A 15060-nucleotide genomic window follows, 5' to 3' on the forward strand; every position below is an offset into this window, starting at 1 on the left:
TTAATGTTTCGGATTCACACAAAGCCTCTTGTGGGTAGTGACATATTTTTGAGAATTTCTGGGAGAATTTCAAGATACCTGGAGAATCTGCCAATTCTTCATCGCCATGCCGAGCTCTATAATGCCTCAACATTGTTGAAGTGTTGCACTTCCTCTCTACAACCCTGCACCGACCCGGACAACCCAAAAACACGCAGCACCCGTATGGGTCAACCCCCGTACAGGTGGACTTTATTAGCATCACACCTGGTAGAAGTTCAGCATCCAACCCTGTAGCATCGTCTGCTTTATTCTACCTGAAACAACTTTATCAGACATGTAGGTTGTCTTCAAAGACAGATATATTTTACCCTAAAACCTAGGGACGAGCATATAGTTGATGGGTAATTCTTCCAGGAGTCTTCATAAATCATAAATAAACACAAAGAAAACTTCAGAACCCTGGATTTACTTAGGTGTAGTCTGGACTTTTTAGCTCCCTATGGAAAGCTGCCTCCAGAGGTCTTTGGAGGAACTGCAGCATTTGTTACTTCCAGTTATGGAATGCGGGGCCTGAAAAAAACGTGTTTAGTTGATGACTTGTTTGTGCTGCTCCTCCTACCTGAGCTGTTAGAGGAGGAAGTCTGCTTCAAACAGGAAGTGGCGCCTCAGCCGGTCAGAGGTCGTGTAGAGTTCTCTGCTCTCTATCTTTTTCACTTCTGCAATCCCGTTCAGATCTGTAAGTTTGCCTTTTTTCCACTCATGACCTTTAACCTCAGTAACTTGTATCTTTGTGGTTGAGACCTTAAACTCTCAGTGCAGTTTGACTTTTCTAAAAGACAAACCGAGAAAACCGTCAGTTTCCTGGAAACAACACGTTTCCATGTTCTGCTGGTTTTTACACGTTTGACTCGTGTTTTTCTCTTTCTGGAACGCATTTTCTGGAGGAACACGTTGCAACACAAGAAGTCGTTTGTTGTTCCTGTGAGAATTTTCAAAATAAAATATGAAATATTTTTACAGTAGAAAATATCCAACAAAATTGGCAGCAAAATGTGGAAAACCAGTGTTTCCACGTTTAAAAGTGTTTTAATGGAACTTTTAGATTTAATGGAACTTTGTTTGGCTGCAAAGTCACATAAACATTGATGCTCAACAAGATACGCCTTCACATATTTCATTTAAAACCTGTTTGGGAACACTTTCCTTTAATGACAAACAAAAAGAATGAATGAAACACAAATGTTCAGGCGTTAAGCATTAACTTTCAGTTTGCTTTTTGCAAATATAACTGGTCTGTGCATGCGGCGTGTGTTGGGCTGCAGCTCCATCTTCTGGAGGAATGTCAAAACTGCTGGTAGAGTACTTTCTTTTTCCTGAAGCTGGTGTCAGATGATCTGGAAGTGAATCCAGCATGGAGCACTGTGAGAGCAGAGAGGAAGGCCTCCCTCACTCCAGATCTACTGATGGGATCCAGACCAAAGCACAGAGGTGAGAAGGTCGTCTTCAACTGTCCTTGGTCAGACCTCAGCGCTCACATCTGCTTATATCCACTGTTTAAAGGGATGAACCTGGATCCGAACTGGAATCTGGATCTGGACCCCAATTTGACTCTTCCAGGAGCGACATGTCAAAGGACGTCATCATTCAGTTCAACAAGGGTGGAGCTTTTTCTCCAGAGAGGTGATTTGGTTTAAAAACATGGTCTGGGACCATAGCCCCAAAAACACTATATAGTGTAGGAATATCCAGTGTCCTGGATTTTAACACAATTCAGACACTTGCTCACCACTTTTTTCTTTTAAACCCAAATATGATGTCACCCATTCGCCTAAGGAAAAAGCAAACAATTAGGAACATTTTATGAATCTACTGTATTCAAATAAGGAAAAATTGGAGGATTTAAAAAATTAATTTACATACATTTCTTTCAAAGGATAGATTTTTATCTGATGCAATGCAATGTGGTCTATGTTTCTCCAAGTACTGATGCACACTGGGAAAAGACTTCTGGGAAATTTCCAGCAAGCTGGATTTTGGAATTGTAGATTCAAACACCCTGAAAAAATGGCAAAGGGCCGATATAGAGCAGTAACCGGGGGAGTGGTGAGGGAATTTGGACACAACCGTCCTCAACTGTCCTTGGTCAGACCTCACATCTGCTTATATTCACTGTTTAAAGGCATGAACCTGGATCCGAACTGGAATCTGGATCTGGACCCCAATTTGACTCTTCCAGGAGCGACATGTCAAAGGATGTCATCATTCAGTTCAACAAGGGTGGAACTTCTTCTCCAGAGAGGTGACTTGGTTTTAAAACATGGTCTGGGACCATAGCCCCAAAAACACTATATAGTGTAGGAATATCCAGTGTCCTGGATTTTAACACAATTCAGACACTTGCTCAACACTTTTTTCTTTTAAACCCCAAATATGATGTCACCCATTCGCCAAAGGAAAAAGCAAACAATTAGGAACATTTTATGAATTTAATGGGTTCAAATAAGGAAAAATTTGGAGGATTAATAAAAAATTAAATTTACATACATTTCTTTCAATGAATAGATTTTTTCTAACGCAATGCACGGTGGTCTATCTTCTTCCAAGTACTGATGCACACTGGGAAAAGACTTCTGGGAAATTTCCAGCAAGCTGGATTTTGGAATTGTGGATTCAAACACCCTGAAAAAATGGCAAAGGGCCGGTATAGAGCGCTAACCGGGGGAGTAGTGAGGGAATTCTGATACCACCTTTGGCATTGCCAGTCTGCATTTATATGTGGGGCTGAGGTTGATGAAGTACGGCTTTTAGTGGCTGACTGTTCTCAAAGGCACAGACACACTAACTGTTGAGCAGATAATTTACAGTTTGGAAATCATACTTGGCAGAAGGGAGAAACTCCAAAAGTGTGTATACTTTTGATCAAAACATCACTGGACTTTGAATAATGTAATGTTTTCTTTTAAGTTCACTTGGAAATATTATCATTGACTATCCTCCTTAATTCTTTACTTTACCGGATACGTCGCAGGCGACACCTTATGGGTTTTGACGTACTGTAAGGATTTGTCCGCTAACGTGATCAATGTCAATCGGCTAATTCTGACGCGGAGAAAATAATAATTGGTATTTAATTGATCCCACAATGGGGAAATTTGTCTCCGCATTTGACCCATCCCCTGAGGGAGCGGTGAGCTGCAGCTGAACTATGCTCGGGAGGCAGTAGCACTAAGGACCTTGCCTAAGGACCCTCACTGGGTGATGTTTATTGCTCGCCATTGAAATGGTACTTGACTCAGTACCATTGTTTATTCCTCTCCGGGAATTGAACCCTGGATTCCTGCATGGTAGCCGCTTACCTTACCAACCGAGCCACCCAGCCAGGACTTTTATTGCTAACACTTTACTTTAGTAATGTCTTTTTCTCTACAACAGAATCTGAAGTGAAGCTTTTCTACACGTCAGAATCCGCTGGAATTACGTTATTTACATAAACGGTTGAAGAGTTTCTGTAGTTTAAAGAACAAAAGGGTTAAAGACTTTCTTTGTGTTCGATAAGATTCATTTAAAAATATTTTAGGTAGAATTAATGAGGACAGTGGCGTCAAACTCAACTGACCTCTCAGTCCATAGAGGTACATCAAGGACATTTTTATTGTTATTCTTCACAGTTGTCTCCTTGATCTACACGCCACTCAGCGAGGAGAAGATGACCAGGTTCTAGAGAGAGATGATGAAGAGCAGGGAAGTTCCACAGAGCCTGCTCTGAAGCACAGAGTCCAATTCCCAACAGATCAGGACTTGGACAATCGTCTAAGAAGTAAAACATCTCTAAATATTCAAATTCTTGTGTTTTGGTACAAATGAACATTTCTTCGTGTTTTCATCTTTGTTCGTTTGCGACAGTTTGTCGAGTACGCCTTCAGGGTAAGATGAAAGTGAAACTCCAGGGCATATTCAAGGGAATCACCAAAGAAGGAAGGCCTGCTCCTCTAAACGAGATCTACACCGAGCTCCACATGACGGAGGGAGGGCCTCCAGAGGCCAGTGAGACGCATGAGGTCGGGCAGATTGAAGCAGCTTTGAGGAAGGTGGTCATGGCTGAAGCAACCATGAGACAACAGGACCTCTTTAAACCTGGACTGGAAGGAGAAAATCCTGTCAGGAGTGTGATGACAAAGGGAGTGGCTGGGATCGGGAAAACAGTCTTAACACAGAAGTTCATTCTGGACTGGGCCGAGGACAAAGCCCACCAAGACATCCTCTTCACATTTTCATTTACTTTCAGAGAGCTGAACGTGCTGAAGGAGAAGTTCAGCTTAGTGGAACTCATTCATCATTTCTTTATTGAAACCAAAGACGCAGAAATCTGCAACTTTGAAGGCCTTAAAGTCCTGTTCATTCTGGACGGTCTGGACGAGAGTCGGCTTCCGATGGACTTCAGGAACACTAGAACCTTGTCGGACATCACCACGCCTGCCTCAGTGGGAGAGCTCCTGACAAACCTGATCAGGGGGGACCTGCTTCCCTCTGCTCGCCTCTGGATCACCACACGACCTGGAGCAGCCAAGCAAATCCCTGCTGAGTGTGTTGACATGGTGACGGAAATCCAAGGGTTCAATAACCAGCAGAAGGAGGAGTTCTTCAGGAAGAGATTCAAAGATGAAGAGCAGGCCAACACCATCATTTCCCACATCAAGACATCCAGAAGCCTCCACATCATGTGCCACATCCCAGTCTTCTGCTGGATCACTGCTACAGTTCTGGAGAACGAGCTGAATACCAGAGAAGGAGGAGAACTACCCCAAAGTCTGACTGAGATGTACATCCATTTCCTGGTGGTTCAAGCCAAAGTCAAGAAGCTCAAGTATGGGGAAGGAGATGAGAGCGATTCAACCACTGGAGAGAGTGAGCAGATGATTAAGTCTTTGGGGAAACTGGCCTTTGAGCAGCTGCAGAAAGGCAACATGATCTTCTACGAGTCCGACCTGAAGGACTGTGACATCAACGCAGAGGAAGCTTCCACATACTCAGGAGTCTTCACGCTGATCTTCAGAGAGGAGAAGGGGCTGTGCCAGGAAAGGGTCTTCTGCTTTGTCCACCTGAGTGTTCAAGAATTTCTGGCTGCTCTCCATGTTCATATGACCTTCGTCACATCTGGAGACAATCTAATGGAAGAGCAACAAGCAAACTCTGGTGACAGGAAACTGACTCAAAGCAGATCCAAACAATTCTACCAATGTGCTGTCGACAAGGCCTTACAGAGTCCAAACGGACACCTGGACTTGTTCCTCCGCTTCCTCCTGGGACTTTCTCTGGAACCCAATCAGCATCTCCTACAAGGACTGGTGACACTGGTGGAAAGTACCACACGGGTTAGCGAAGAAACATGCGAGTACATCAAGATGAAGATCAGGAAGGGCCAGCCTGCAGAAAAGAGCATCAACCTGTTCCATTGTCTGAACGAGCTAAATGATCGTTCTTTAGTGGAGGAGATCCAAACCTACCTGAGGTCAGGATGTCTCTCCAGAGATCACCTGTCTCCTGGTCAGTGGTCGGCTCTGGTCTTCATCTTGATGTTATCAGACGATCTGGAGGTGTTTGACCTGAAGAAGTACCCTACTTCAGAGGATGCTCTTCTGAAGCTGCTGCCAGTGGTTGAAGCCTCAAAAATAGCACTGTAAGTATTCATCGTTGACTTAAAATATGCTTTAAAGTGTTGACTAATTTATTATTGGTTTTTTCTCAGATTGAGTAACTGCAACCTGTCAATGAGAAGTTGTGAAGCTCTGTCATTGGTTCTCAGCTCCCGGTCTTCAAACCTCAGGGACTTAGATATGAGCAACAATGACCTTCAGGATTCAGGAGTAAAAGTTCTGTCTGATGGACTGCAGAGTCCTCATTGTAAACTGGAGACTCTCAGGTCAGGCCACCAAAGAGTTTCTCAGCTCCTGACAAGTTATTGAGCCCACTGGTGATGCTGTATTTGTTGTGTGTCTGCAGCCTCTCTGGGTGTCTGATCACTGAGGTGGGATGCGCCGCTTTAGCTTCAGCTTTGAGATCCAATCCATCCCATCTGAGAACGCTGAACCTAAGCTACAACCATCCAGGAGGGGCAGCGGTGGAGCTGTCAAATGCAAAGGAGAATTCACACTGGAGACTGGACACGCTCAGGTAGGGTTTGGTACAGCTACACACAACTTCTGACACAATTCTCAGGAAAAATAGATCATGGGAATCTCAATGTACTTAAACTTCATAACCAAACTCTGACATAAATGAATGAAAACAATTAAACTGCTCTGATTTGTGGATTCTTGGCTTATGCAGGAGTTGATCTGAGAAGATCTTAACTTTTCCATCTGCCCTGTTGCTACTGGATAGGCAGACTTACCCTCTGCCTCAGTCATCTAGGATTGTCCAAATTGGTGAGATTACCAGTGGTGAGGTCCGATCCAGGAGGTGCACTGCATTGTGGTATTCTTTGGGTCAGGGCAAGGGTCAAGCTGTGTTCAAAAGCAGGGGTTGGGTTTTGAACATCCAGGTTTTGGGTCAGACCTCCAAGAAATGGAGGTTGGCATTTTTCTGTCCGGATGGGGGTTTCTTTGTCTCCTGATTCTTTGATTTGGGGCCGTACAGCTGGGTTGGTGACTGGATTGGTGACTTTGGGGTTCTGGTGTTGTAGGTTCTTGTGCTCAGTGCTGCCAGCCATGGGTTCAGGAAGAGGTTGTAAGGTTTCCTGCTTTGATGGTTACACTAAGTAATCACATTACAAACACATACGTACATGCATACACAAACCAGTAAGCACAAAATATGTTGTCATGAAACACAACAACGACGTAGAAAATAAGTTGGTGCTGGTTTATTCCATCCAGATTAACTTGTTGATAAAGGAAACCTGAAACCCTGTAACTAGAACTGGATAGATTCCACCCCCTGAGCTCCAGCTGACACACCCACATGTGTGAAAATGACTTTTATTGACTATGACTATTATTTTATTTTTCTATGCTTGATTTTTCTAAATGTCTCTAACAAGTGGAAATTAACTATTGAGTCAATCATAGTTAAGAGTGTTATGCCACTGACCCTCACCATGATAAGGAAACAGGTTCAGATCGAGACACCCTTCAGTGCAGGACGAGCTGACACCCGCTGTCTAACTTTCCCCTTCTGTCCTCCAGGGTAGGACCAGCAGGCGATCAGTGGTTGAAACCAGGAAAAGGAAAATGTAAGTCATTCCTCTTAGAGCTCCTCATCCCTGAGGGTGATCCGTGCTGACAGTAGAAAGCAGTCATCCATTCATTTCAGCTTTCCGCTTAGGTTAAGAGCTCAGTCCAGTTCTCATGGGTGGTCCATTGATTGTATATGAGAACTGAACTGAGTGGCCCTTCCCCTTGGTGTTCCAAACAGGATGTACCCACTGGATCCAAGAAGCCAAAATTCCATAGACTTCGATAGAGAAATAAACAGCTGTTACTCAGTCATTTTATTAGTCAGAAGAAGCATTCTGGACCTGACACCTTTTTTAATATCTCCTTGATAATTCTCATTTTTTCATGATGTTGTTTTTTTTCTGTATTCAAGTTATTCATGTTATAAACTGACCAATCACATGCCTCAATAAAAGTAAGTGGAGCCTTCTGGCCTCCACGTCCAACGTTGAAAATGTTTGATAGATTTCGTCATCACACTCACCCGGTCCACTTCTCAGATGCAGTCAATGATTAAAGCCACAGCCCAGGCGATTGGTTCTACTGTTGCTTGCATTTTGATGTCCGTACTTCGCATCAATCCAGACTCATTTTAGCTAGAACAAACCAGATGTCAGCTATATCGATCTCAGGCGTGGCTTGGTTGGTGTCCCAAATGAACAGCTGATAGATTTTCTTTTCTCTTCGTCAGATTACTGTCCTCTCACCATCGACACGAACACGGCCAGCAGAAGACTCAAAGTCTCTGAGGACAGAAAAGCGGTGACATTCGTGATGGACGTTCAGCCATATCCCGACCACCCGGACAGATTTGACGATCGGTGGTCCAATCAGCTTCTGTGCAGAGAGGAACTGAGCGGGCGCTGCTACTGGGAGGTGGAATGGAGAGGAAGAGTGGAGGTGGCCGTGAGTTACAGAGGCATCGGGAGGGGAGAAGACAAGAACAACTGCCGGTTTGGACAGAACCGCCAGTCCTGGTGCCTGATCTGTTATGACTGGGACAGTTACTGCATCCGCCATGACAACAGGGAGACCTTAATCACCTTCTCTTCATCCTCCTCTTCCTCTGCAGAGTCTCACAGAGCAGCGGTTTATGTGGACTACGCTGCCGGCTCTCTGTCTTTCTTCAGAGTGTCGGATTCACCGATGCACATCTACACCTTCAACACCACGTTCACCGAAGCTCTTTATCCCGGCTTTGAGCTGAGGTCAGGCTCCTGGCTGAGTCTGTGCTGAGTCTCATTGCAGTCCTGAAGCTACGTACACAGCAGGCATGTGTGCTGTGTTTGAGAACAAATTAAACTGGTATTCTTGAATGCAGTTTTAGCTCATGGTGCACACTGGACAGTCTGTCAGGGTTCTGGCTTTTCCCTAACAAAGAGAAGAACCAGACAGGAGATGAGAATTTCTGTAAGGCTCCTGCAGAATGAGAAGCCCGTCTGTCACAGTCCAAAGCTTTAACAAAGCAGTTCTGCCTTCCCAGTGGATCCAGTCTGGTTTTATTGGTGGCCGGGGTTGATAACATGAAAGTGGGAAGCCCAAAATTCAAGTTGACAAGCGTTTACAGATACTTTTCAGTGAAAGTGGCTGCTTGAACACGAGATGACGCAGCCGATGTGAATGTAGCTTCAGAGTTTTTAAAGCAGAAGTCTAAAATCCACATATACACGTGTTTACATCGACTTTTTATTGGAAGTGAAACCTGCATTTATGGGCCTGGTGTGAACGTAGCATCACAGACACAGAAGCTTCTCCTAAAGGATCTTAACCCTCCAGTCCGTTAAAGATCTAAATGTCATTTCAGTTTAAAGCTGTGGAAATCTCTGAAGCTTTTGAAGCTCTCTGAAGCTCCGTTTCTGGTTAGTGAGCTGCCGTCCAACTGTGTAGAAAACTCTCAAATTGAAATCTTCCGAATCGTCACACATGATTTTCAGTTGTTCAAGACGAGCTCTGCAATAATTAATAAAGACCACCTCTCTACACAATGATGCATAAAACAAGTCAACGTTCCTAAAACCTAATTTTACACCACAGATTTTTCTTTGAGCATAGATTTTTTCGGTGGTGGGTTTGATATCGTATTGTCTTTTTTTTAAAAATATTTTTGTTTACACTGGAACTATCATATTTCTACTGTGTTTTTCCTCATGTTCTTAGACTACATCTTTAGCCAAGTATCTTCTGTGAATGTTTATAAAATGTTACCACTTGGGGGCAGTAAAGTCCTGCTGTTGATCAGGATGCTGGGGTTTAAGAAGTTTGAAGAAGCATCTTTGTTTTTATTCCGTTTGTAAAACTCCATGTAAAGTTAAGCTGAGATAAACACAGAAAATAAGATGTCATTTATGTTTGTTGCACATTTAGTTCACTGCGCTGTGGAATTTTTGGAGTCTTTCAGTCAGACAACTCTTGCAGAAGAATATTTATTTCACAACATTTTTAAGTTGGCATTCACAACTTGATTCACAACTTCGTTTTGGCATAAGGCTCCGTTCAATTCCTTGAGATAATTCTTTTTTTCTTACACTTTCGGGTAACAAAAACCCCGTAACGGAGCCCACAGGTGGAAGCCGGGGAGGAGGTAGGGGCGAAGAATGAGCGCTGAAGGTAAGAAAGAGAATGAACAACTGGGCACCTGGGCTTAAATAGGACACTGAGCAGGTGAGTTAATTGACTGACCCGCCTTATGGGAGTAACCTGTAACTCTGCAGAGTGCCTGCCCGAAAATGCGACGAGTCGGTATTTCTTGAATCAAGTATGGAGGGGAGAATTTTTTCATCGTTAATAACGTAAATTCTTGAAATACACCAAGGATGTCAGGCCAACACCAGTTCACACATGGACTGAGCTACTATATTCAGCAATAAAGCATCTTCTGCTTCTTTCAATGGACTCACTGCAAAATTAACTTTTTCTATTGAAAATTGGCCATCAGTCAGGAGAATTCCAGAAGAAAAGCAGGTTTAAGTCGCGATTCCATCTTCTGTGTTTCTCATTTTCTGGCAACACCTCGACCTGCAAAAAAAACAACACAAAAAGTGTTTCAGCTGTTTTCATTTCACCTACTGACCTCATCACAGGTCCAGATATTCACAAAAATCCTCATCAGAGCCAAAACAAAACTGTCCCAAAAGTTCTTCTCCTCTTTCAGCAGAAAATTGCAGCTTTTTTGGAAGACTAAACCTGGATTCATGTCGAGTTCTTGAAGTCGCAATTGTCCTCTGCAGTGTTTCCTGTTGATTTCACACCTCAACGGTCAATGTTTGACAGTCAGGAAAGTCCCAGATCAAAGTGGTGACAGCACAGAGCCTCAAGGAGCCACAGGTCACACATTTGACACAAAAATGTCTCATTTCTCATTCTGAGCTTTAAAGTTCTGAAAATACGTTTCCTAACTTGATCATATTTAGCCAAAAAAGACTGTATTAACTTATTTAAACAGAAGACTTTATGTCTTCAAATCCCACCAGCAACAAGATGTCTATTAAATGTCTATTATTAAAGATTTGTTGAACAGGACACATCGGCTGCCAGTCATGATAGATTCATCACAAGAGTTGGACTTCTGCTCGTCATCCTCAGAGGGAACAGCTGAGAAGTGGAAGCAGGACGGCGACGGTTCCTCGGCTAGAACCTTTGAAAAGAGCGTGTTCTTTAGTGCGTTACCTCGAGCCCACCTGCGGTAGGTGTACAGGCACAGGAGGAAGACCGTGATGTGTAGGACGAAGACCATCACTCCAGCAGTGATTCTGATCCATATGATGTGAGGAGGATCAGGGGTGGGAGGAGCTTCAGGAAGCTTTACTTTGGCTGTGGGCATTAACAGAATACAAGAACAGCTCATGAAGTTTTTTACTTCTGGAACAACCTGATAACGTAAACCGAGGAACATGTGGGTGAGACAATTTATCTGAAATAACCTCAAACAAATGAATTATTTTATGAATGAACTACCATCAAGGACCGACCGCTGACTCAACACTTCAGTCCGTGGACCTGAGAGTCAGAGAGACGTCTGCTCCTGTCTGCAGGTCTGCTGCTCCAACAGGTCTCAGCTTGGAAGACCCGTCTCCATTCAGCATGTTTCTGCATGCATTTCTTTTTTTTTTTTTTTGGGGGGGTGGGGGGGGGGGACTGTTGCTTCCAACATTCCTCTTTGTTCTTCTTGAGGTCCATTTTGGCTGAAATGGCTTCTGATGGTGTGATGTGACCCTGATGAAGGGCCTCCTAAAGTCTTTTAGGTCCCTCTGGATTGTTTTCTGTGTCTCTGATTTCCATTAACTGGTTTTAAATAACTTTTTGTCTTTGAGTCAATTTTCTTTTTTTCTGTGATTTTCTAAGATGTATCTTCTCAGCACAAGACCATCATCTTATCCTCATCTTCATCACTTCATCTGTGCCTGAACAGCAGACTTACCTTTGACTGCCAGCCAGCTCTTTGCTGACATCTTCCTTCTGGACGAGTGTTCACACGTGTAGAAACCTTCAGAAGACCGAGAGATGGAGGTGAGGACCATCCTCCCCTCCTTTCCCTCCTCGAGGAACTCCCCATCCTGGTAGAAGTTGGCGCTGAAGTTTGAGGTTGAGGAGTCTTGGTGTTCTTCCTTGTAGGAGCAGCGCAGAGTCACACTGTCCCCCTCAGTGACGCCATACGGGGGGCTTTCCATGATCACAGGTGACTCTGAAATGTAACCACAGTCCAGTCAAAGGTCCGCCTTTGGCTGGCATCCTGCAGAGGCCGAGTGGAGGTTCAGGCTCACCAGTGACTGTAACGTTGACGACGTTGCTGCACTCCCCGTGATCGTTTTGACACCAGTACACCCCGGTGTCTGATGGGTAGGCGGTGTCGATCCTGCAGGAGGACTCTTCGGGGATCCCCCATCCGTACTGACAGTTCTGATTGAAGCGCATAGACGTGTTCCTCTTCACGGTCCAGCCGGTGGAGTTGGCCTCACAGTTCAGGAAGATAGTCTCATAGCGGCGGAACTGCGACCGCTCTGGAGAGATGCTCAGAGTCGCTGCAAAGAGAAGAGGTTAGTGTGTTTGAGAGAAAATCATTTGTTTTTTTACTTTACATTTGCTTTTACACTAAAGCTACGGACAAACAGAGTATTTGACACATGTTCCAGAATGCACTAAACTCAGGTTCTTGAACATGTGTTTAGCCCATAGTGTTTACAGTGGATAAGCAGGGAGGGGCTTCACCTTCTTTTGCTGTTGCTGCTGCTTACATATGTCTGCCACCTACAGTTGAAAGCGCCTAAGTGTAAAACGTCAAAGCGGTGTGAATCTAGTGAATCTAGCTCCAGGCTTTTTCTTCCACAGCTCTATTCAGATATTTGAAAGATCTGCTATCGTAGAATTCCAGAAGGGCAGAAAAAGCGCAATTATTCATTTCTGTGATCATGTTTACAACGGTTGGCACTTGCGTGTTTTGAAAAGGATCCTACCTGTACGTCACAACCAAATCCGAGTGTCTGATTGGTCAGAGTTCAGCGTCGTAGTGATTTAGGTGTCAAGAAGTTCAACCGGCTCAACTTTCAGTGAGCGATAAATGAACGATTTGCACATACAGCCTTAAACTTAAAGCCTTAGATTTAACTTAAAACCTTGCATAGCGACACGTGAATGTGAGTGTTCTGAACACAGAAGCTGGTTCTAAGGCACAAAGTGACAATTTCCAGTGTGTATAAACATGTAAAGTCAACAATGATCACATTTGTGATATGCGTATTGCACAGGCCGATTTTGTCATGACGTGCACACGTCTGCATGCACACGTCTGCATGCACACGTCTGCATGCACACGTCTGCATGCACACGTCTGCATGCACACGTCTCCATGCACACGTCTGCATACAGGCCTAATGATCGCTTTAAATACTGCTTTACAAATTTTTAATTTATTGTTTTTTTATGGTGAAAGTGTCTAATTATGAGAAGTGTTTCAATTTTATAGACTGTTTCAGTCCACAAAAGTTTCCAACTTGCTAAACTGAAAGTATTATCACTGTTTTTTGTTTTTGTTGTTTAAACTAAAGAATTGTTCTTATTTTCTTCTATTTTCACATTTGTCATTTGCATGTTTGAAATAAATAATTTGTTTGTTAAAACCATGCCTGACTCTACTTATAATTGGTAAAAGATGGGGATGCCACGATTCGCTTTCCCCACCATTTGAACAAAACGTTCAGAAAAAACATTTTTTATAATCTGCTAAACAGCAAGAAACAATGAACCAGTAGGTTTATACTGAACCTGGTGTCATGTAATAAAATGATATTAAATATATTAAATGTAGCACAGCACGTGTGTTTGACTGATATGCAACCGTATGCAGTAGAAATGCTACCATTCATTTCCCCTACGAGTCGTGTCTGGGTTCTGGGTTCTGGGTTACAGAACACGACTCGGGTCACCGATGAACTTATCCAGGTGAGCAGGCTTTGCTGCTCTGATCCCACCTGGATTTCAGGTGAACTTTCACCTGTCGACTGTCTGCAGAAATCAACCCAGTTATCCAACGATCAAAGCCCTTTTTTATGAACTGATCTAATTAATTTATTAAATGTACTAAGAAATTGATGCTACTTCCGTCTGCCACCTTAGGCTTCCTCTAAGAGACCTTTGAGAAAGAAATAACTTGAATGAACAACATGAAGCTCCTCAACATTCATAGTTTCTTTTCCATTGAATAAAACTTTACTGATCCCTTAACGGGGGAATCGATTAGCGTATGAGCTTCTCTGATTTATAACATAATCTTTAATCTGAAATGTTTTGTACTCACAGAGCATGAGGCAGAGCTGAGCGACCTCCATCCTGTTGTCTTCTGACAGGAAGTCACCACATCGCTGCAGAACTGTAACGACCCCCCCCCCCTTTTGTTTTTTTAGTTTTGTTGAAAAAACATCCTTCAAAGTGTTCTATGCTTTCAGCATAACTTTCCGTACAGCTTCTTCCTTCTTGACAGTGAAACCGCAGCAGTCATTCGAGTGTTTGGCTTTTTTCACACCTGTAGAGGAAATGCATAGAGGTCACCTGCAGACTGACGGCTCCCCAGAAACCTGTATTTACGTCAGAGGCAGCCTGCTGCTGTCTCACTGCTTTGGTCCTTTTTACCTCTCATGTTGTCTGGTGGGTGAAAAGTGACCCACTACCAAGTTTAGTTGAAGTAAAAATACATTAACCTGTACTTTTCCAACTTGAATACTTTACATTTCCTAAATGGAGTCCATCAGTAGAAAAAATTAGATTCTTTGTTTCCATGTGGCCTGAACACCAAGAGAGCACTAAGATTGTTGGATGGGTCATTTTTGACCCGTGAATCATAAAAGCTTTTAAAAAACACATACACCTATCCACCCACATCTATACACACAACTACACATTTATATACACACTGACACATCTATACACACACACCTGCACATATATCTATACACACGCACAGAGACCACGTCCACTGGCGGCTGCAGCAGGTCAGTCAAAACAAAAAGGTGCCGGTTCTGCTTGATGTCATCTGAGCATTCTCTCCTCACAAGAAAGATTAAACATCTGTTTACTCTGTTTACTGTTTACTCACTTTACTCTGTGACTCACCCCAAAGAAATTTTTCAGTCTTCTTCCCAAAAACGTAAACAACCTTTTTATTTTTTCAGGTATCCTCTAGACCAGGGGTGTCCAAAGTTTTTTTGGTGAGGGCCAAATACAGAAAAATGAGCAAAGGTCCGGGCCGCACACAGAGGTGACATATTGACAGATGATTACTGTGTATTTCTAACTCACCTATAATGTGGAGAACATTGCTCTCAGTGGGAGCAGTGATGCTGATCTGTGCCACACGTCAAAATGAAACATTCAC

The 15060-nt window shown here is 43.4% G+C and overlaps 2 protein-coding genes across 3 annotated transcripts; one reads left to right on the forward strand and one right to left on the reverse strand.

The window, feature by feature from the left end:
- Positions 1 to 633: 633 nt before the first annotated feature.
- On the forward strand, positions 634 to 9556 carry LOC101164928 (protein NLRC3). The gene is made up of 10 exons (XM_020711450.1): positions 634 to 718; positions 1362 to 1470; positions 1543 to 1662; positions 2162 to 2281; positions 3651 to 3799; positions 3886 to 5659; positions 5729 to 5902; positions 5983 to 6153; positions 7167 to 7213; positions 7888 to 9556. Exons 2-10 carry the CDS (start codon positions 1394 to 1396, stop codon positions 8430 to 8432), a joined length of 3177 nt encoding a protein of 1058 aa, XP_020567109.1. The 5' UTR covers positions 634 to 718; positions 1362 to 1393; the 3' UTR covers positions 8433 to 9556.
- A 110-nt stretch (positions 9557 to 9666) lies between these two features.
- LOC101175110 (Fc receptor-like A) lies at positions 9667 to 14114 on the reverse strand. Of its 2 annotated transcripts, none has more exons than XM_004079559.4 (5): positions 13987 to 14113; positions 11957 to 12214; positions 11614 to 11877; positions 10863 to 11006; positions 9667 to 10211 (listed from the first exon to the last, which is right to left on the reverse strand). In XM_004079559.4, exons 1-5 carry the CDS (start codon positions 14015 to 14017, stop codon positions 10189 to 10191), a joined length of 720 nt encoding a protein of 239 aa, XP_004079607.2. In that variant the 5' UTR covers positions 14018 to 14113; the 3' UTR covers positions 9667 to 10188. The 2 variants fall into 2 exon arrangements, with proteins under 2 accessions (XP_004079607.2, XP_020567116.1); XM_020711457.2 differs by having other exon boundaries at positions 9774 to 10211; positions 10874 to 11006; positions 13987 to 14114.
- Between the last annotated feature and the right edge of the window lie 946 nt (positions 14115 to 15060).

Source organism: Oryzias latipes, chromosome 18 (assembly GCF_002234675.1).
Source record: "Oryzias latipes chromosome 18, ASM223467v1".
In the NCBI taxonomy this organism is placed as follows: Eukaryota; Metazoa; Chordata; class Actinopteri; order Beloniformes; family Adrianichthyidae; genus Oryzias; species Oryzias latipes.